This window comes from Rhea pennata, chromosome 4 (genome assembly GCF_028389875.1).
Source record: "Rhea pennata isolate bPtePen1 chromosome 4, bPtePen1.pri, whole genome shotgun sequence".
Lineage (NCBI taxonomy): Eukaryota > Metazoa > Chordata > Aves > Rheiformes > Rheidae > Rhea > Rhea pennata.
Window position 1 is genome coordinate 65,770,419 of NC_084666.1, and position 21,464 is coordinate 65,791,882.

The 21,464-nt window shown below is 38.4% G+C and overlaps 1 protein-coding gene across 7 annotated transcripts in view; it reads left to right on the forward strand.

Moving 5' to 3' along the window:
- MANBA (mannosidase beta) overlaps positions 1 to 21,464 on the forward strand; it is a 186,409-nt gene that overhangs the window by 22,231 nt on the left and 142,714 nt on the right. For all 7 annotated transcript variants that reach the window (XM_062574174.1, XM_062574173.1, XM_062574167.1 and 4 more), the window contains exons 8-16: positions 1,305 to 1,456; positions 2,550 to 2,667; positions 5,585 to 5,671; positions 6,234 to 6,401; positions 9,294 to 9,512; positions 11,198 to 11,362; positions 13,123 to 13,267; positions 19,086 to 19,228; positions 20,442 to 20,699. In XM_062574174.1, coding sequence (XP_062430158.1) covers positions 1,305 to 1,456; positions 2,550 to 2,667; positions 5,585 to 5,671; positions 6,234 to 6,401; positions 9,294 to 9,512; positions 11,198 to 11,362; positions 13,123 to 13,267; positions 19,086 to 19,228; positions 20,442 to 20,699 — 1,455 coding nt within the window. The remainder of the gene's footprint in view (positions 1 to 1,304; positions 1,457 to 2,549; positions 2,668 to 5,584; positions 5,672 to 6,233; positions 6,402 to 9,293; positions 9,513 to 11,197; positions 11,363 to 13,122; positions 13,268 to 19,085; positions 19,229 to 20,441; positions 20,700 to 21,464) is intronic.

Genomic DNA, 21,464 nt, shown 5'->3' on the forward strand with positions numbered 1-21,464 from the left:
AAAATAGATAATTGCATTTAGAGTTATATAGAATTATATTTTCATCTTAAAGACAAGTATATCATTTGTGCTCGATTAGGTTAATTTTAGTCTGATTTACTTGTTCCAACTGTAGCTTATGACAGAGTGAGCTGTCTGTACTCTACAACTGACCTTTTCAAAAAAGGATAGCAAATAGTCATTTGAAAGAAAAGTGGTTGCTAGTTTTAAGGGTAGCCAAGTTCCTACCCTCCAGGCCCAAACTTGTTGTTTGGAGTATTTTGGCTAAAATTTGCCCCCCCTTTCCCTCCCCTCTCTTTAATTTCCTAGCTTTCTCCCAGTGGTAAGGAGTAATGGGTACCACATGGAAAAAGAGTTTTCTTTGCAATCTAGGTAAGTTCGTAGTCTAGGTAAGGATACAAGAGAAAAGCCCAGGATATCTCTGGAAGAGGGACATTCCATAATAATTTGCAGCTGCACAGGTGCCTAAAATGGCAACTGCTTTCCATCTGCCCTGGGACAAGTGGAAAAGACAAGTCTACAAATAAGGATTCAGTACAAAGTATTATTGCAGTCAACTAACTGCTCTCTTGTGGCTGTGCCTTTGTCTGGAATGACTTTAACACCTTAAACAGAGTTAATGGTTGTTTAGCTGAACTGGTCTCTGTGAAACCTTACTCCTGAGCATGCTGTTCAAATATAGCTGTGATGGCCAGAGGGGCCTTCACTTCATGTCCAACATTTGTATTTGCATGCGTATCTCTTTCCCTTTGATTGCCCTACCTATTAAAAAGATGCCATTTCAGGGAACAGAGAAGAAGTACGCTTTGCTTTTGCTGGATGAACTGCAAGCTAAGCATTCAGAGAAAAGACTTACCTTCAAGTTCCTGCAGTCTCATTCCATAAAGAGAGAATTGCAAATTGAATGCCATGTTTAATCTAATGCAATCTCTGCATTTCTCTCACTGGTCCCCAGCTGAACATTTGATTGAATGAAGCAAACAGACATGCGCTGTGTCTGCTCGTACATGTGCACACACATGCTCATCCGTGTACGCTTTCTCTCCCTTTTTCTTTCTGACTGTCTGTCTCTTTCTTATCCAAATAGGATAGTAACTTTCAGAAGTGAATAGGGTTTATCAGTAGGATTATTTTTAGCTCTATTACAGTGCATTTTAACCAAGCAGGAAATTTAGAGATGAAACCATGTCTTGATTCCTTGATGTATTCTGAGTTGTTAGTGTTCAGATAAATTACTTCCATCATGATTTTTCTGAAACTTTCTCTTTTTGCTTGCTTTAAATCCCAGTTTCCTGTCTTCACAGGCCTATTTTCGGACAGTAGAACTTGTTCAGGAGCCTATTCCTGGGTCACCGGGTCTCAGTTTCTACTTCAGAATCAATGGCCGACCCATCTTCTTCAAGGGCTCGAACTGGATACCAGCAGATTCTTTCCAAGACAGAGTGACCTATGACAAGTAAGCCATGTTTGATGTTCTCTAAGAAGAAAAAATCATCTTTATCTCCTCCTGACTCTCTATTGAAGGAAAAATAGTATTGAGTGCAGGGATTTCTTTCAAAGTCAGACACTAATTGTGGTCCAGTAGCCTCAGAGTTGGGGCTTGATTAGTATCAATAGATTTGAGTGATGTTTAAGGCAGCATTCAAGTGTTTCTTGTCTGCAGGACTACTGGCATTTCAGGCTGTTTTAGAGGTGATCCTCAGGCTATCTCATCTTAGTGCCTAGGACGTGCTCATTGGTACTCAGAGGCTGGGCACCTGGAAGTGCTTTTCAGCAGTGTCCCAGCCCATCTAGTGCAGGTAGTTGTAAGTGCATACTAGCCTCTTTTCCGGTCTTGTTCCAGCTTCCTTACACTTCACTCACAGTGCCCCGAAGGTGGGATGGAAGCCACGTTGTACTTTGACTAACTCCTTGTTCTGGGTGTTTGGGGAACCTGGAAACCAGGGCATGCCTCAGTATGCATCTGCATGACATTTAGAGGCAGTCAGAATGAATAAAGAAGAACTAATTGGGCCTGAATTCCTTAAGGTGGGATTCAGAGCCCCAGATTCTTTCTTCTGTTCCCCCTTTCTCACTATGTATTGTGAAATTTGGGTGGAAGGTACAGATTTCTGAATGTGTTCAGAAAAAGTCTGAGAGAATTTGAACTTGTGATTGATATTTAAAGCAAGTAGTAACTAAGGAGAAAAGAGCTACATCTGATTAATAAAATACAATATTTCTAAATCTGGTCCTGCAGATACTTCTGTAAAAGTACTTAATTGTGTGTGCCACCCCATCTATTTCATAAGTGGCAACAGGACCAAGTAACAGCTTCTGCACAGAAATTGCTTTTTACAAGCTCTGTGCAGACATGCAGGTTTAGAAGGAATCCAAAAAGGGCTGTTTCTGTTGCAGTTAAGTTTTGGATTGCGCTAATGATGAACACCTTGGTTTTTTTTTATTATTATTATTATTTTTTTTTGTGGGAGGGGAGGTTACATAATCTTAAGAACCCTCTAAATGATGTAGTTTCACAAAACCTGTATAATCTTTTTTGTATTTGGCAGATTAAGGCTACTCTTGAAGTCTGCAGCAGATGCTAACATGAATGCACTCCGGGTCTGGGGAGGAGGCATATACGAGCAAGATGGATTTTATGATATTTGCGATGAGCTTGGAATAATGGTAAAAAAAAAAAAAAAAAAAAAAAAAAAGTCTATTTTAAAAATATTTTAAAAAGATATTTTAAAAATGTCAAGAAATTGTAAATACAAATTCCCTCCATGAACAAAGTAGGAGAGTTAATATATAAATTCTGACTATCTTTCAAAAGTACATAATAGAGTAGAAACTTGAGAAGTCAGATCAACCTGATTTTTTGTGGGAATTCTATTTCTCTGTTTTTGTTTGTTTTTTGAGCAGTTGCTCATTACTGAGTCGATCTGTTGAAGCTAGCAGTGATGTTTTGGAGTCTTTATATTAGAACCCCAGCTTGAATTTTACTCTTATAACTAAGGCTGCAACTCTATGCTCATTCCTTTTTCCCACCACCCTTCCCAGCCCACAATCTCAGCTTCATCCCCTTTCTTCCTTACTGTCTTCCCCTGTATCTCTTATGTTTCCCAGAATCAGAGTGGCAGACTTGTGCCTTTAACTCAGTGTCTCCTATCCCTTGTCAGACCAAAACTCTTCTTTATGTGCTGTACCTCTCCCCCAGTTCTACATTTCCTTCTTCATCGGGAGAGAATGAAAGAAAAAATGGATGACTGAGGGACTGATACTAGCCAGTCGCTTGATGCAGAACATCATTACACTGTGTGAGCACAATATAAGAACTTTTATAGATTGTAGGCGTGAAGTAGACGTCAACAGGGACTTGAAACACTTAGTCCAATAGTGAGTAGTAGGGCATGGGGGGTGTAGGGCATGGGAGGTGCTGTTCTCAAGCCAATACACCTCCCCTCCTCCCATCCCCCCACAGCCAAGCTGTGGCCCTGTAGCTATGTTTGGTGCTTATCCATGTGAGAACAGCCCTATTGAAACTTGTGAGTGCTTGAGTATATGCCCCAGATGGAGCAGAGGCCTTGCAATCTGACCTCAATAAGGATTTAAGGCCTGTGGTATTTGAATTCTGTGCTTTCAGGCAGCTCTGAGTAATCAAAGCACGAAGGAAGCAGGTCATGCTTTCCCTACTGTGGAAATGGGTTTTATTTCTTTTTAAAAGTATTTTCTTCTGTACAGAAATAGCTGAAAATTTTTTGCTCTAACTTTCTAGAAAAAACATTTAACTTGGCCTGAGGCCAAGTATAGAAGGCCTCACCCAGAGGGACATTTTGAACAAGCTATAATTGAGTATAAATGTAGCCGTAAGGGGAACACCTGCTGCAAAAACTGATGATCCTAGATGAGTACATTTGAATATATGAGCTTGGAGGCACATGTTAATAAGTTTTGATGAAATGATGACTAGATGAGTGAAGGCTAAGTTGCATCTGCTATTAAAATCCCAAGGAGTGGATTTGGTCTTGTTTTATAGCATAAAACCAGGAAAACAGTATGTTGTGATTTTTAACTAGGGAATCATAAAATTGGTATCCTTCTGCTGTAGGTGCTTGGTGGGTGAAAAAAGAAAAGATACTGCATCTATTTAAGTCACCAGAATGAGTGCTCTGATTTTCAGGGCTCTGAGTACTTCTAGTTCTTCTGTTTTTGACACTTGGCATCTAAGTAGGCCACTTAGATCAGTGCTTGTGCAGTGATCAATGCATGATTTAGATCTTATTTAGCAGCCAAAATAGCAAGAAGATGCTGGAAATTGTACTCTTATTCTGGAGGGTGGGAACCATAATGTTAGAGGCTTTTGGTTATGTTTCTTCTGATGGTCTTGCAAAGGCATAAAAATGCTTTTAAGTCAAACTGTGCTTAAAGGATAACAACGATGATTCACTGAAGGAAATAGAGTTTCTTTTCATACAGAGAGTTTTGACTGCACACAATTGCTGAAGGATTCTGAGTAGATCTTTAGTGATAGCTTTGCTTTTTCCTGTTAGACCTTTACAATTATTAATGGATCCATTCCTTCCCACTGACATATTCCCTATCTTCAGTTTTCTTAGTGAATGGTACACTGAAAGTGTCGTGCAAAAGCACTTTGTTACTGCAAGCACACAACTGCTTGAGGATCTGGCTGGCTCTCTCCCTTATTTATGTGGTATAGTGTTCAGAAATGTGTAATCTGCTGGAGAAGACTCACCCCTTTGTGTTCATGTGCTCCTCAAAGGGATCTTTCCATTAATATTTGTAAGATAGCCAGGTCTGTCTAAAAATGTAAATTAAAAAAATAGAACCTGTAAAACTGACAATCTTATCCGTCTCGTTAAGCTGCTTCTTTTCCTCTTTTTTGTAATGCTTTAAGATACAAATGAAGGCATTTACTGATGGATTGAAAGGCTTGTTTCTCTGTAGCTGTATCTACTTGATATTTCTTTGACAAGAGTGATCACTGTGCTGTTAGCGGATCTAGTTTATTTCTGCCCCTCTAAATGGATAAGATCTGTTCTCTTTAACACCAGCTTGCAAATTTGCTATGGAAGTATTTTGTTAGGAAGTACACTTGGAGCTCTGTTAAGTGTGCTCAGTAGCACATCAGAAGAATTATTCCTTTTAATAAGTTCTTGGGATTTTTTATTAAACATGTAAAATAAGCAGTAAATTATTCTTTTCAACTAGAGACTATCTGTCATTCATGTTTGAGCAGAACATGGATTCTAACTATTCTGTTGAAAACTGTTGAAATCTATCTTATTGAGAAATGTTCCTCTGATCACTGAAGGCTAGCAGGGTTTGGTTTCTCAGTATAAATAGTTTATAACTAAAATACTTAGAAAAATCACTATGAAGTTTGTCCACATGGAGCGCTGTGGAGAATGTGATTGTTTTAGCGATACTCTTCACGTATAACAAATATTTCAACATCATTCTTTTTGAGACAGTGTAATTTTTGCCTGAACAAAGGATTGTGCCTCCTGAAAATCATGTATTGTTCAAGTATGGAAAAAGATTTGCTAACAGATCTTTGTATTTTCTTTCTTCTGCCCTGTAGATTTGGCAAGATTTTATGTTTGCGTGTGCACTATATCCAGCTGATCAGAATTACTTGGAATCAGTAAGAGCAGAAGTTACTCATCAGGTATGTTGTCTGTGTGTGTGTTTAAGATCTGTTTCCCATTAGTTAATTTTGATTGATTGACTGTAAGATTTAGGTTTGCAAGAAACTTTATTTAAGGTATTTGTTAGTGTACATTTAGGTAGTATGTACAAAACCTTTACCTTGCTAAAACCTCTTTAACATGCTCACAGGAGTAGTTAGCCAAGCAGATGTATGGGCCCTCCTCATGTCCAAACTGCCTTTTTCTCATGGGTGTTTGATTAGGAGCACTCACTGAGAGACTGAGCTCAAATGCTCTTTTGGTGCCATAGCACAGAATTGCCCGCTAGCATGGGGCTGAGTAGATGGGGATGGAGCTAATGGTGCATATATGGTGGATGTACATCAGTATGTTAAAATTTGGATCTTTATAAATGCACATTACAAATGTTTGAGCCTGATTTGGAACTGGGAAAATGGTGAACAGTGTGAATGACACATGAATGGCAGGCTCTCAGACTTGTAATTCAAGTAGTAATAAAAGTTTGTTTGTTTTAGGGGAAGTAATTTTACTTGACTTCTGTAACTGTTATGTGTATTTCAGATAAGACGGTTGAAATCCCATCCATCAATTATTTTGTGGAGTGGCAACAATGAAAATGAAGCAGCAATTGCAAACAACTGGTTCTCCATACCTTATGCTGAGAGAGAAGTCTATATCGGTGATTATGTGATGCTTTATGTGAAGAACATCCGAGAAATAGTTCTTGCAGTAAGTGATCTCAAGGAACTAAGAGGAGATATGGTTTGGCAGAAGGTTTTAATGTTTGTAATTTGAGCTATTTGGGTGGTGGGCTTTTTTTTTTTTTTAACCCTTTCGGGAAACAAAATGTACCATATTATTGAGGAATTGCACTTCCCAAGCTCATTTAAAGAGTTTTTAAAACTGAAGATTAATCCACAAAGTAAACTAACCAAAAAAGAACTTAATGTCTTTATTGTTCTGTAATATATTAAGAATACCTGAAAATTTAGCGAATTTTGCTTTTCTTCTTCCTCCTGTTTTTTCCCTTCCACAAATGACTTTGCTTCCACTGGACAAAAAACTTTTTGCTCATTCATTAATTAACTTAGATGATCAGATCTCCTTTACATGATTTTGTTTAAGGATACCTAAAGAATGATCTAACAACCCTCAAGCCTTTTAATAGCCTTTAATAGAATTTCAGAAAGACAACATTTCTCCAGTGTGCTCTTCCAGTATTTCACTGAAGCATTTGGTTTAAGCAGGTAAAAGAACAGCTGCACTAAACCCAGTTCTTCCGGAACTGTTTGGTCATTGTATTGTTTTGTGAGGAAGAACAGGCTAATTATCTTCTACAATATAGGAAGGCAAAATAAAATATTTGAGACAAGGTTTAAACTGTGGTCATGCTGACAGATGCATCTGAAATCCATGATGAAGTCCACTGTGATTTGTGCAGTTTTGTAGTTCTATTTCTCTTCATGGATGTATTGCAGCTCTTCTTTATTTCATGGAATCTACTTCTAACTAATTTCTATTTGTGTATGTAGAGTGAAACTGATTTGAAAATCCCCAAATGACATTGCATAGCTAGATAGGGATTAAGGACCATAGTGCTTGAACCACAAGTGAGTGTTTTGAAATCCCCTGTTAGCTGAGAGCTATGTGAAATGTTGTGAAACTCGTATTTTGTCCTATTAGAACTTACCTCTGTAGCAAGAAAGTATGTATTTTTTTAAACTAAAAATACAAGTGGCCTTTTCTCTACACAGTATCTCTTGTACAACATGACATTATTGTCTTTATAATATGATAATACTAGTCTAATCTCTGTCCTTTTCAGGATGAGATAAGTTTTATGTCATGAGGCCTGTGACCAGAAGTTTCCCTGCACTAAGCCAGACAATCAGTATGTAGATGATAGGTAGTGATGTTACCGCTTGTTGTTGCAGGTTACGGGCATTGTCAAAGTAGCTGTACTCTGAGAGTTCAGTAGTCTCGTTTCTTACTAGAAAAATAGAGGTTGGGGAAACAATAAGAATGAGGCATGATTTTGAAAGAACTTGCTGAGAAGGATTCTGCTCTACTACTGAGTCAGTAAACTCAAAGGGCTAATAACTTGACTAGTATCTGCATTTTAAATTGCTATTCTTCATATCTTGTTAATATATTTAATTCTTTGGTTTTGTTTTACAGTTATAGTACATGTTCATCCATACTGCGCAGTGAGACAGTCTTTCGGTCCCTTGGATGTATTTTCTTGCAAATTTTAACAGCAGTGTTTAATATAGAAGACCACTATTCTGAAATATTTATATAATGTCTCTAAAAAGACTAGTATGAGAACAGTTATGCATTCTAAATATTAATACTGTTTTAGAATCAAGATATTAAACTGGGATATAGATGTTTATTTCAGCTTTTTGAACAAAGTTATTTGTAAAGGTACAATGTGTCATTTCTGCGATCACTTTTCATGGGTTTGCTTGCCAGTGCATGTACGACAAAGTGAGGTGTTTTGATTTGATGTTGTTTTTTAGTAATCATTCACTTGTGCAGTGTTGCTGTTCAGAAGAGACCCTCCTTTATTTTGAACCCATAAATTAACTTTTTGAGTGCCAGAAGGAACCATACAGTGACATAATCTAAGGTTCTGTGTAATGCAGGCCAGCAGAGGGAACCTGTAACTACTAGCAGAACTGGACTGTATTACTAACAAAGACTTCCAAGTCTGATCTGCAGACTTCAGGGAATCCAGAATATCCTGTAGAAAATTATTTCAGCTGTTAATTATTTATGTATCGAAAAAAAAAAAGCCCAAGTGCTTTGCTGTATTAGAGCCAATTGCTGTAACTTATGACTGTGGAAGCTCAAACCTTTTCTGTCTGTCTGTCTGTCTGTCTGTCTTTCACTACAAGTAGGGCACTGAATGAATTATACCTGAAAAGAATTCCTTCAGTACTTTGTAGGATTCTGATAAAAGATTTAGTATACTAATGAGGATATAAATACCAGCAACTCTGAATGGTTTGAAATGTAACCCTTTGTATAGACCCATCTAGCTTAATGTGTAGAGCCAACCAGAATGACAAACTGCAATGCTACCATGCAAACGTTATTAGCAGAATGCCTTGGCTTCATTAGAACTAAATTCAGGTTAGCTGCCTGGTAAGAAAATGGAAAATCATGGTTTTATCACTGCAAAAATACTGCAGAAGTTATAATTTTCCATAGAGGAAAGAAGTCACAATACTCAAATATTAATGGTCTTTGAGTTTGTTTTTCACAAGACATGCTTTAAATAGCATTCATTAAGAATTTAGAACCATGTAAGGATAGAAAATCTCTTGATGTGAAGAGAGAATCCCTCAGAACAGCAGAGGAAGTGATATTATACCCAGCTACCCTCCAAGTACAGGAATAAGAAACTAATTAAGCAGGTGAAGATGATGAATGTCAGGATACAAAAGGAGAATGTTTCTTAGGTGGTGACTCAGAAATTTGGCAAAGGCGTATTCTCCCTCTATCCCCCTCCCTTTTCAAAATGTAGTCCAGATATTCAGATGAGGAAAAAATGAATCACTTTAAGGGGTTGTGATTTTGTTGATCTTTATTATTATTATTACTATTTAATCCTAGGAAGATAAGAGTCGTCCTTTTATTGCATCCAGTCCCACAAATGGCTTGGAGTCGGTCAAAGAAGGCTGGCTCTCCCAAAATCCTTACGATACCCATTATGGTGACACTCACTTTTATGACTACAGCAGTGATTGCTGGAACTGGACATTATATCCTAAAACTCGTTTTGCATCAGAATATGGATTTCAGTCCTGGCCTTCCTTCAGTACACTGGAAAAGGTAAGGCTGGGGCTCCAAACCTTACTGTCCCTTCTGTCCTCGTTTAGTGAGGGCAGTGAATCACATCCCAACAAACTACAGCATCACAGCTGTAGTTGGGATGATATGCTATTACCTTTGGTAAGATGTAGGTGGGATAGGGGTGTGTTTTGTTGTGTATGGGGGGAATGATGCTGAACTGTTTCCCTCCTTAATATTGAGTAGATTTACCTTCATGTTGCAAGAGGAACCAATTTTAATGCAGTCAATCATGTTCTATTATAGTTGCCATTATAGGCGTATCGGAAAACAGTTGCAATTTTCTTGTAATTGCATACATTTTAGAAATTGCTTCTCCCCTCTTAACCGATAAATAACAGGGTTTTTTTTGAGCTCCCTGGATGAAGAAGCTTATATTGATGGAAAAGTTAAAGCACTTACTATTCAACCATGACTGCTAACATAATTCTGAATTTACCCCTCTTACACATGGCTTTCTCCTCTGTTGGATGCATGCTAAAGCATATGAGTATTGTGACTCACTACAGTAAAAAGCAGGTGGTTGTGCCAGGTAAACGAGGCTGTATTATGACACAAGTAACTTTAAAATTAATTCTGTTTAATATATAGCTTGGTAGTGATTCCCTAACATCTGATTTCATGGACTGTTTTTAAGAGTGTGTGTGCATTTAGAAATGAAAGAAACCCAACACATGCTGAATTGAGCTAAATTCTAAAATGTATTGATTTTTTTAAATCATTTTTACCAATTTCTCAACTCATGTTTAAAACAAAAAAAAATTAAGTGTTTTGTTTCCTATTCAATTTAGATGTTGCATATTCTACCTTATTTATCTAGTTGGTGCAGAGTTGTGCTATTTGTCCATTTGTTCAGTCGGAGATGAGTATCATGTTGCGATTCATGCGCAGTTATTTAAATGGAGTTCAGCATATTCCTTTCAATTTACTGGACAAAGTATGTTATCTTTTCCTAAAACATAATTAGTATTTTCATCTGTATTAGCAGCAATGAAAATTATTCAGTCCATCCAGCCTGAAAAGGAACAAATTTGAATAAAAAGATTTTTATAGAGGTTGTAATTATAATGAAAGCTAAACAGTAATGGCCATGTAAGTTATATTGGATAGTTATTCTTAGTTAAAAAACACTATTTCATGAACACTTTTTTTCAGAGGCAAATTGTTGCAGCAGGTTTTAAATACGTATCACTAGAATCTTTAGCCCTATTAGCCTCTGAAACTTCTTAATCCTGGAAGGAGCACTGACTCTTTATCTTCTGAGGTACTAAATATGCAAGATTATGTCTAAATGAGTTTGACTAGAAACGGAGGTTCTTTTGTCCTAATTTAGAGTAGTTTTGATTTTTCTAATGAACCAAAACAAACCTTTGAGGCCCTTGGCCAAACTTAACCTTAGGACAAGTAAGTGCCACTGAGCTAAAAGTTACTCTTGCTGATACAAAAGCACTGTCTGTTTTCACTTGCTCATGCAGGGAGGTGTAAGAGAAGGGTGGTACTGACTCAAAGCTCTTGTACAAAAGGCACTATAGAAATGTATCACTGACTTTAGTATTTTTGGATGATGGAAGCAGACTGTAATGAATATCTTTTCCTGAATATTCTGCCAGTCACCAGGAGGACAATTTGCCTTTTCATTCTGATCTTTCTTTCATGTTTGCAAAAAGGTTTCTTCTGCAGAGGACTGGTCCTATACAAGCAATTTTTCTCTCCATCGACAGCACCATGAAAATGGCAATGACGAAATGATTCAACAGATTGAACATCATTTCAGGCTTCCCCAGAGCGCAGATCCCATTAAAAAGTTCAAAGATATGATTTACCTGACTCAGGTAACAGCAGGGTCTTCAATACTGAAGTAGCTGTCAATACTTGTTACAATAGATACTATCAGCAGTTTAAAACAGAGTCTGTTCTGTTAAATAATGTGTAGTCATATAGAAACAGTTTGTGCCTTAAGAACTGGAGAATCTAGTTTAATTTGGAACAAGCTTGCATTCCTCACTTATTGACAGGAGACTAACTTTTCTTGCAGAAGGACTGGAATACTTTTCAGGGAAAGCCTCATGCCTGCATTTCCCAGAAACTGGCCAAACTGGGAGCAGGTCTGTCTGGCTGCCTATGCTACCCTAGTTTCCTGTGCTCACTCATAAAGTTGATGGGGGATGTGGGGATGAGCTGGAGCTTCTTGGTGCACAGCTCTTTGTAGAGCTACTCTGTATCATTCCTCTAGGCTGGATATGTTTTGCTCTTAATGTGACCATTCTAGGCTTACTGTTCTATTTTTGCCACAAGGAGTACACCAGCTTTTTTAAGGAAAATTATTTCTAGAGAATGAAGTTCTCTGTGAAGGAGACTATTAGAAGGTTCCTTTTCTATTAAGGACTTGAATATCGATGTTTTATGGAATATTTTGGTTTTTTTGGATCAGTAGATTATATTTTGCTCTTCATCTGAAGCATTTGCTTGCTTCACGCTTGTTTCTTCCTTCACAATTTCTATGTGGCTTTTAAATTAAGTAACTTTTTAAATGCTGTTAAGTTTAAACTGCTGTTATTTTCTGTCCCAAGAATTTCAGAAGCACCCTTGATAGCAATAACTCCACACAAAATTCTGAAGTTTGAGAGCTACCATCATCAAGTTTTTATATAAAAACAAAACAACTGAAGAATTAAAGCACTGGCGACAAAGGAACAAGGGCATATGATGCTGTGAAATTGAAGGCAGGGATAAAACTTGTGCTGTGAGGTCCTGACCCAAAAAGCTCTGAGCGTTTTGCAGGGTTAAGTCTGTCAAGACCTTAGTGACAGATTAAACAGTTTAAAGATCCCAAAATAAGGATAGCAGAAAAGATAAGGAGAGTAAATTTGGCTCCAGTAGTTAACTAGAAGTGTTAACCGTACCTTTTGGGCTGGCTTAAAGAATAACTTTTCCCTTCATTTTGGGGTGAGTATAGTAATATGCTTTCTGAATAAACTAACTTAATTTTTCTTTTATTGCCCTTTTCGTATTGGGCACTGCTTGCTTGGCTTCTGCTGAGAGCTTGACCAGTGAGAAATTCTGGGAAGTGTTTTTTACAGTCAAGATGTGGAGAAAGAGAGAGAAGTAGGAGTGCAGGTGAAAAGGAGTCGTTCTGCAGCTACACAGTTCTGACCATGTACTGGGGATGTGTTGTATGTTCAGAGTATAGGACTTGGTATGATTAAAGATGGAGGCTTTACACTATCTGCATGGTAACGAATGCAGGAAGTAGTGCAGCGTATCATCTTGCAGGTCTTGAGTGTGTTTCCCCTACCCACCTTCACTTTACCTTTCACAGACAGACTCTGTTGCACTGTGGTCTCCACTGAAGGGAAGGTAGGAGTGGCCCCTGCAGAGTTTCTCTAAGGATACTGCTTGTAAAGCTTTTAGGAGTTGCTAGGAAGAGATCCCACACAAGTACAAGCCTGCTGCATTGCTTGCATATAGTCTTCAGGGCTGGAGTTTGAAGTTATATGCTGATACTGAGAACTCTGTGTTTTCTGTAAACATATACATGTGATTTGAAAGCAAAGTACACTGAATTTTTTTTTAAATGTATTTGTTGACCTAGGTGATGCAGGCCCAGTGTATAAAGACAGAAACTGAATTCTATCGTTCTAGTCAAAGTGAGATAATCAAGGGAGAAGGACACACAATGGGAGCGCTGTATTGGCAGCTCAATGACATCTGGCAGGCACCTTCGTGGGCTTCCTTGGGTAAGTTTTACAACAGTTGTGAGTTAAGATGCACCACATATCAGGCTTGTTTTTCTTTTCCTTCGCTGGAAATATCAGAATAAGAAGTAAGGCTCTGCATTCTCTTGGGGTAACATTGTAAGTTTTGCACATGTTTCTATCCATCCTTTAGAAATACATTCCAGAAAAGTGTTTTACAGGATTCTCTGGATAGTTTGTGGAAATGAAAAAGGGTGAAGAACAAAGCAATTATTTTTCCATGGGACTTTTTCTGTTTAAGTCCAAATTTAATGCCACTAGCACAGCCATTTTTAGAAAGGTCTCGTTCAGGAAATTTAAAATTGCTTGTAATTCTAACTTCTTTAACTTTTGTTTAAACAGTATTCTCACTTTCCCTAAGGAAATAACATTCTTGAAGAGAGACAGAGCTACCTATTGGGAAGCAGTGATGGTTAAGGGTAGATGCTCATTGTAAGGTGAACTTTCAACTGCCATTGCTTTGTTATGTAGAACTTGATCTTCCTGAAACAGTGTGATGGATTTTCCAGAGAAGCTTTGTATTTTTTTTGAAAGAGTTATTCTAAATTTGGACATTTCTGAGAATTACTCTGTTTCCAAAAGAGCCTGTCCTAGAAATGCCTGATTTATATTTATTGACTGTGCTGTGCAGATGCATGTGTGTGCCATGTCACCCTGGATGAAAATAGAAAGAGGGCTAGTGGGATAAGAGGGTAATATGAAGAGCTTATATGTTTAGTTATGCTTTCCATAATCCCCAAAACTTTAATTTCCAGACCCTCCTGACAAGGTAAAATGATAAAAACATTTCCCCTCAGTTAGCAGTAGTGTGTTGTCAAAATCCTGTGGAACTCCGATGCTGTTTTGAGTGGGATGATAGTGTCTAAAGGCAAGGTATCTTGATTTCTTCGGTAGTCAGTCTAGAGAGATGGTTATCTCCAGAGTGTGATTCATCATGTTCACAGCTGTCTAATAAGTGAGATGAGTTATTTTCCCTATGTCAAATTTAATTTTTGAAAAACCTCATATGATACCTCTCACCTAGCATAGAATTCTTTCTCCTGAGAAGTTCCTTACGGGAAAAGAAGATGATGAGCTTAGCTTTTTGCCTGACTTACTAAACAGCCGGTGTCAGGTGAGGTGAATCACTATTTGCGACTAAATTATTCTGCTAATACACTGTCTAGCTAAGCTACATGTGATAGCTCCATTTGTATATATTCATTTTAGAACACCAAAATGGAGTAATCAGACATATGAAGGGAAATCTTTCTTAGGCAATAAGAAATAGGGAAGGAATATGTGGTATGAGGGAAGTGGCTATGTTTCATGTCTCCGTTTTGTCTGGAAGTCATTCTGAAATGGAGAAACCGTTCTATGTCAGTTGTATAGGACTTGAGTAGATTCTCTTCATTTCAGTGTTAGTTACTTTTTACATAGTCTGTTTTCTAAGATGTTATATTTATTTAAAGTTTTCACATTTGAAGAAATATGAGGGCTCTAGAAAAAGCTAATTGTTAGTTTGAAGTTCTGAATCTGTCCCTGGAACAAAATGCCATTTGGCTTTGTTTTAGCAACTTAATCTTCTCCACCCTCTCCCTCCTTTCCTTTTTTCTTCTTTGGGAGCTGTTTGTCCATCTCCCATTTTTTGCATTCATCCAAGCATAGCATGTACCACCAACAAAGCAAAATAAATCACTAGAAATAGAAGGCTGTTTTATTTAAGCCTTTAAGACAGTGGTCCAGTTATAATACTTATGTTTCTGGACTTTATGGAGTTGTATTGGGAAATGCAGTATCTCTCTTTTTTTTTTTTTTTTTTTTTTTTATGATTCTAGTAAGTGACTGATGCTCTTAGACTTTAAGTGCTTCAAAGGAAAAAGATACTTGGAAAAATGTCTCTTTGTAAAGTCAGGTGTACTGATAGATGAAGTAATTGTGAAGACCATAAATGCCTTTTTAAGTACAGAGCTGACATCATTGTAGGAAATATATAAAATACTTGAATTATTCATAAGTTGTTGAAGTTAGTTACAGAAAGGATGCTCAGCAGAGATACAGCTGTCGCTTTGTTTCATTTTATTCCCTCAGTGGAATGAGGAAAGGTTTAATATTCATTTAATTAGGCAGTGTGATAGAGGGATTTTTGAAATGCTAATAGCTGAAATTTCTGCAAAACTTCAGAGAAATTAGTTTTATTTACACTTCAAAAACACATTTCTGCATCTCGTTAGATGGCATAGTAGCATCACTGATGAACTCTTCTCTTACTTAAATCTGTTACTTCCTAAGTGGAGCCATGGAAGGGTTTACATCATTTCCCGTACGAAGCGGAAGTGTTTCTTAATGAAATGAGGAGGGTGAAGGTAGCAAATATATCTCATTTTAACTTACCTTTAGCTTTCTCGGAATTGAATGAAAACACAGCACAGCACTCCTATTTTTGTATTCCTGCCTTCAGTTCAGAACTAAACAGGTTTTACCACAGCGGGGTTGCCGGTTAGCACAACCGGCTCTGCAACCAGGCACTATGTCGAATGCTTCAGCTTCTGTTCAGTGTGTTTTGGTAGAGCCTTGTAATGCACTTGGCAATTTACCACTCTCCGTGGGAAGCGTCACCTTGAGGTACCCTGCTCAGTTGTCGTGAGATTCCTGTGAGTAGATAACTGGCTTTTATTGCGAATTCAGTATTTAGAATCCCCCAGTGAGCTGAAACCATGGGCTCCCTAATAGGGAGAATAATAGACTTCCATTCGTGAGACTGATGTGAGGAGAGAACGAGCAGCATGTTTCTCAGGTTACGTTTAATGGTGTGAAGTGATTAATTTAAAATCCGTTCTAGCAAGGAGAACTGTTTGTTCTCACTCCAGCTATCGGCGTAGAAGGCTTCAGGGAACAGTCAGCAGCCAGGGTACTGGTGTCTCATGACAAACTCAATTTTAGTTTCCTGTTTTGAAGTCTGGTATAGCAGAGTGCAGATCCCACTCTACATGTTATTATCAGGAAGAATTTGGAGAACTTTGGATTTTTTTTAAGAATTCCTTTAAATGTTGAGGGAGGAGGAGGAGGAAGAAACCATCCTAGAATTGTTTTAAATAACTTTTGACTGTTGCCTGTGGGCATGCATGTCTGTAACAGGAAAGTTTAAACTCAGAAATTTCTCATGATGGCTACTCCATCTCCAGATTTCTTACTTTCATACATGGCAGGAGGGAAATGTTTCATACATAGCTTGCTTATTTTTAAATCAAGAAATGTGACTTTGGTTTCAAGGAAATCAAGACAACAATTATGCTGAAAAATATGACTTTTTTTATGAAAGGGCTTCCATTCTCTCTGCTGTCTCAAGCTACTTTGACAATTGTATTACTAAGATCCTATTGCCAGAAAAAATATCTTTAGAAGTCCCTTCTTTTGTGAAACTGCTCCAGCAGTTAAGCTCTATTCTTCAAAATGGTGGTAGGCTTTTTGGGAGGGGAAATACTAACCTATTAAAATAACTTGATTTTATGTTAGAAGACAACTAGTGTTTGCAAACATCCCCAAACAATAGCTGGAGTAGTTGAACCCTAAAATGAGTTTTGAAATGGCAAAAAGTTTTTAAGTTCTAAGTGTGTGGTTTGCTTGCTTTTGTTTGTGTTTGTGATTTTATTTTCCCCTGGAGAAGTGTAATGTCAAACTTATTCCCTTTTCCCAAGATGTTTTCCTCACCTTTCAAGTTTTTTGAGGAGCTCTCTCTTTGCCACCTAGGTAGGTGAACTTCTGTCTTTCCCTCCAGTAAGTACCGTAGTGTGGCTGCGTAATCCATTCTGAAGTCAAGGCACAATGAAAATTCAGGATAGAGCCCATTAGCAGAGAAATTAGACTTTATATTAAAGTAAGTAACAGAAACTGCTCTATTGCAGTTGTATTATTTGTTTTCATATTTAAGCCTAGATTTTTATCATGTAAATTAAGCTAGTCAGAAAGCACTGAAACCTCAGCCTATGCTGGGTATCTAGTCTGAGCTCGTGGTAGGCTGTCTGAGGCCTGCAGGGAAGAACATCTACTGTGCTGACAACTGAAATTCCTGAGTCTTGTGGCAATCCTGAGGGCCTTAGAAAGATCAGCCCCTCCCAAAGCTTGAGGTTAGGCACAGTGCCCTTTCTCAGACAAAGCCCATCACTTTTGTTTTCTAGATCAGATCCTGCCCTGTGACTGCCATGCCCAATCCAAATTTCTCATCTTCTCAGATTTCAAGGCCCTGAAAAGTAATTTGGTAGCATTTCTTGATTTTGGAGGAGATGTCCTTTTAGACCACCAAGGCTTTCTGCCAGTGGTTGTCCTTGGGATGCAAGGGCGTGGTTCTGTTAGTGTACACTGCACTAATGTACAAATGATCTGTACCTTAAAGAAACTCAGCAAGCACTCCTGGAGTATTCTTTCAGATTTCATCTCTGCAGTTTGCTGTAGTACAATTAACTCAAACGCCTGTGTTGTTTTTTGGCAGCCGTCTGATCTTGTGGCACAGCTGACCTTTGTATGAACACTTGCAGGCAGATACAAGCTTTTCTTGTCTCTTCACCAACCAGGCTGGTTGTGAGAAAACAAGGTGACGTGGGAGGTGCTGAGCCAGTGCTCCCCACAAAGTTCACTCCATCTGTGTGGTACACAGGCCAAGCATGTTCAGGTCTGCCTGTGAAAGCCACAGGCATACCCTTAAAGACCTACATCACTCTGGATGAAGCTGTGAATAATGAGGTATTTGAAAAGTCCCAAGAGCTTATTCCAGGTACCAAATCCAGGTACAGTAGAGATGATTGGTTACAGCAAAAGCATCTTACTGGAAATATTTTTCAGCATCCCTGAACTTTAAACCTGTTGTACAAAACAAAGAGCCAGAAACAAGAATGAAACAGGGAGTACAAGTTTTCTTTCTTTATGAGATTGTGCAGCTGGCTTGCTACTTCTCTTCAGTGCTGTTTCATTGACTAGATAATGATTGAGCAAAGACAGAGTTAAAATTGCTGATTTTGAGTACTGGATGGAAAATAAATGGAGGAAGAAATAGAAACAGTTTCTCTTTCAAAATACTCATGTGGCAGTATTGCATCTGGTAAAATTGCCTCCTTCAGAGAGGAGGCAAGATTGCATGGCTTTTCTGATTTGTAAATGGCACACTATCAAAATATTACAAGTAATGAGGTACAGCTTTTCCTTAAATAGACAAAATGAGCTGTTTGGCATATGTCTACAGCATGCATTTACTAAATCCCATACAGTAAACGTAGCCTCTAGATCTTTCATTTTGCCTACTTCAGAGCTGCCCTTGGTTTGGCAACTTGATTTGGGCTTCATTGCTACAGCTGTTCTCCTAAGGAAGGATTGAAAGAGAAGGACTGAGAAAAGTGGAAGAGAGAGTAGTCAGACTCTAACAAAGTCTATTTCTTTTCAGCGGTGAAGTTTGTGGCCATTACCACTAATGGCAGTGCATTTCCCTGATTTTCAACAACTGTGGTATAGCAGCATGCTTTATAGGTTGTATGCTGTCTCAGTTTTACTACTGTCACTTCTGTGTAAGGCTTTCTTTTCCATTTAAAAAATGTGACTTTTTGGTGAAGCTCAAAGTCAGCTTGAAAGAGCAATAAATTCCTTCCAGAGCAGAGCCTTGCCTGGGAGAAAACAAGAGTAACTCCAGCTGTTCTCTGCACCTGACAGAGGTGCAGAAGGGTAGAGGAGACATTGCACTGCTTATAAGAGCTCCTGGGAGCTCAGGGAGGGATTTTCTGCCAAGGCAGTGTCAGATCCACTCTGAATTTTTCTCCGTTTTAACCCTTTTCAGAGTATGGTGGTAAGTGGAAACTGCTCCATTATTTTGCCCAGAACTTCTTTGCACCACTGCTGCCTGTGGCTTATGAAGATGGAGGTTTGTTGTACATCTATGGAGTCTCAGATCTTCACACAGACCATCAGCTGACACTCAGGGTAAGTTCCTTCTTTTTGTGGGGGTGGGGGTGGGGATGGGGGAGGGGCTGCTTTCCTTTTACAAGATACAGTTCCTGACATAAAGGACTTACTATGTGAAAAGGCTGTGGAAGATGGAAAAATAAGCTTAGAGAAGTGGAATAACTTGCTGGTCAGTTCAGAACTAGGCATTTGGGTATTCCCAGTTGACTGCTCAGCCTGATAGGCCATGATGAATCTTCAGGTTTATAAGATTAGGAGTTCTTAAAAGATCTACCCTTGTTTCTGTTCTGGGGGAAGTTTTATGGCAGCCTACAGCCTCTGGTATGGGAAATGGTTGCCATTTTTAAGAGTAGGACTGTACTTAATGAAATTGCTTATTTCTAGTCTCAGTCACAGGTTTAAATTCAGATTTTCTGTTAATGTCAAAGAAGCCTTGGCTGTAGGGCACTTCCAGTGAATACTGTATTTAGCAGCTCATGAAAAACAGGAACTTAAAAGTTTTGAAAGGAGCTGAGATCTATTTTTGATTGCAGACCCCTGTTAAGGTCAAATAACAACCTAAGGTATGAAGAGATAGAATCCTGTCACACTATTTAAGGGGCCTATTCTCCAAATTATGCTTTTTTTTCCTTCTTCTAATATATGAGGGCATTCATAATGCATGCAAAATGTGTGGGAAAGTGTATTTTACAGTGTTAATAAAATTTCCATAATCCATTTTAAGATGATGCATCTTGCTTCTGTTTAACAGTGATTGTGCAGAAGTTCTAGGTTACCCGGTTGGGTTATATCAGATAATGCTGAGCAGTTTCAAGAAAATCCTTTGTTTCTTCTCTTTAATTGGAAGAGAGAAAAGTCAAAAAAGGCTAATGCTGCTTTCTAATTACATTTTGCTGCGCACCCATCACAACAGGAACTGGCAACCTCATCCTCTCCAGGAGCCTGGAAAGAACAAAAGGCTTTTCATGTCAGGAGGAGCAATAGATCCAGACTGTTTAAACCTATTTGATTTTAGGTTTATATAACAATCTAATAATTATTCAGTATTGATTATTTCTGTCTTTGTGGAGTTTCTTGCTAGTAGAGGTGGATATCAGCTAATGCTGGCAGGAGAATATCTCTTGCAATGAGTAACTGGACCCAGCACTAGGATGCTGGGTTGTTCTCTCAGATAAAACTTTTTTTATTTATTTTTTTTGCTAGTTTTGTGCTCTCTCAACATGCTTGACAGGTCACTGTGCACACATGGAGTTCTCTGGAGCCGGTATGCACCCTTGTCAAAGACAACATGACCATTAAAGCACAAAGTGCTGTTCCCATCTACAAGGAGCGCATAAACAATCTGCTGAGAAGATGCAGAAACTGTTCCAGAAAAAGCTGTGTGGTTACTTTTTACCTTATGGGAGAAGGTGGGCTCCAGAGTCCTATGAACCATCACTTCCTGTCATCACTAAAGGATGCTGTAGGACTGGAAAAGGCTCAGCTTAATGTAAGCATCAGTCATGCTAAATTAACAGTGTTTGTTTTTGCTAATCTTGCTGTTTTGTTTGCCTGCTACAGTGTCTGATTCCACTGAATGTTTTGTCTCCATAGCTGTAGCAATTCTAACCTTCATGTAGAGTTCAAAATGGCTTTTTTGTTTCTTTGTCACTATATCCATATCCAGATATCACCATTTTTTCCCTTGTTTTTCTTTAACATCTCTATGTTGTTTGGTGTGGCGATCTTTCACTGTCCACGGTAGCATCCCTGCTTTTGTTCTTTTTGTCCCTAGGTAGCAAACAGGATTGTGGCCAGCATTTTGGCTTGCAAACACTACCTTTTGCCAGTACCAAGTGGTGCTAGTTGGTTGGAGTGTGAAGTGCACTAACTGTTGTCAACAGTGTTTCCTCTTGAAGTGCTCTAGGTCTCTGGTCAGAGTACCATCCCTCTTCTGCAACCCCTTGCCTTCTGCCTGAGGGGTTCCATTTGCATAACAGTGATTATTGCTTGATATCTGTAAAGTGCATCAGCCTTCTGAACAGGCATAAAGAGCGTGAAAGTGTTGTGTAATATTAATTGTTTTGTTTGGTGCTTTTCTCTAGATTTCTCCCACACTTAGAAACCACTGTATGTATGTATGCATGTTTAAGCCTCACATTTTGGCCTGTAAATCTTATTCCAGAGTTCTTTGTAAGTGGAACAGCAGGATGGGGACCTGTGCATGCTCACATTTGGCTTCCAAACTGCAGCTCTGCTCTTTGGAGCTAAACTA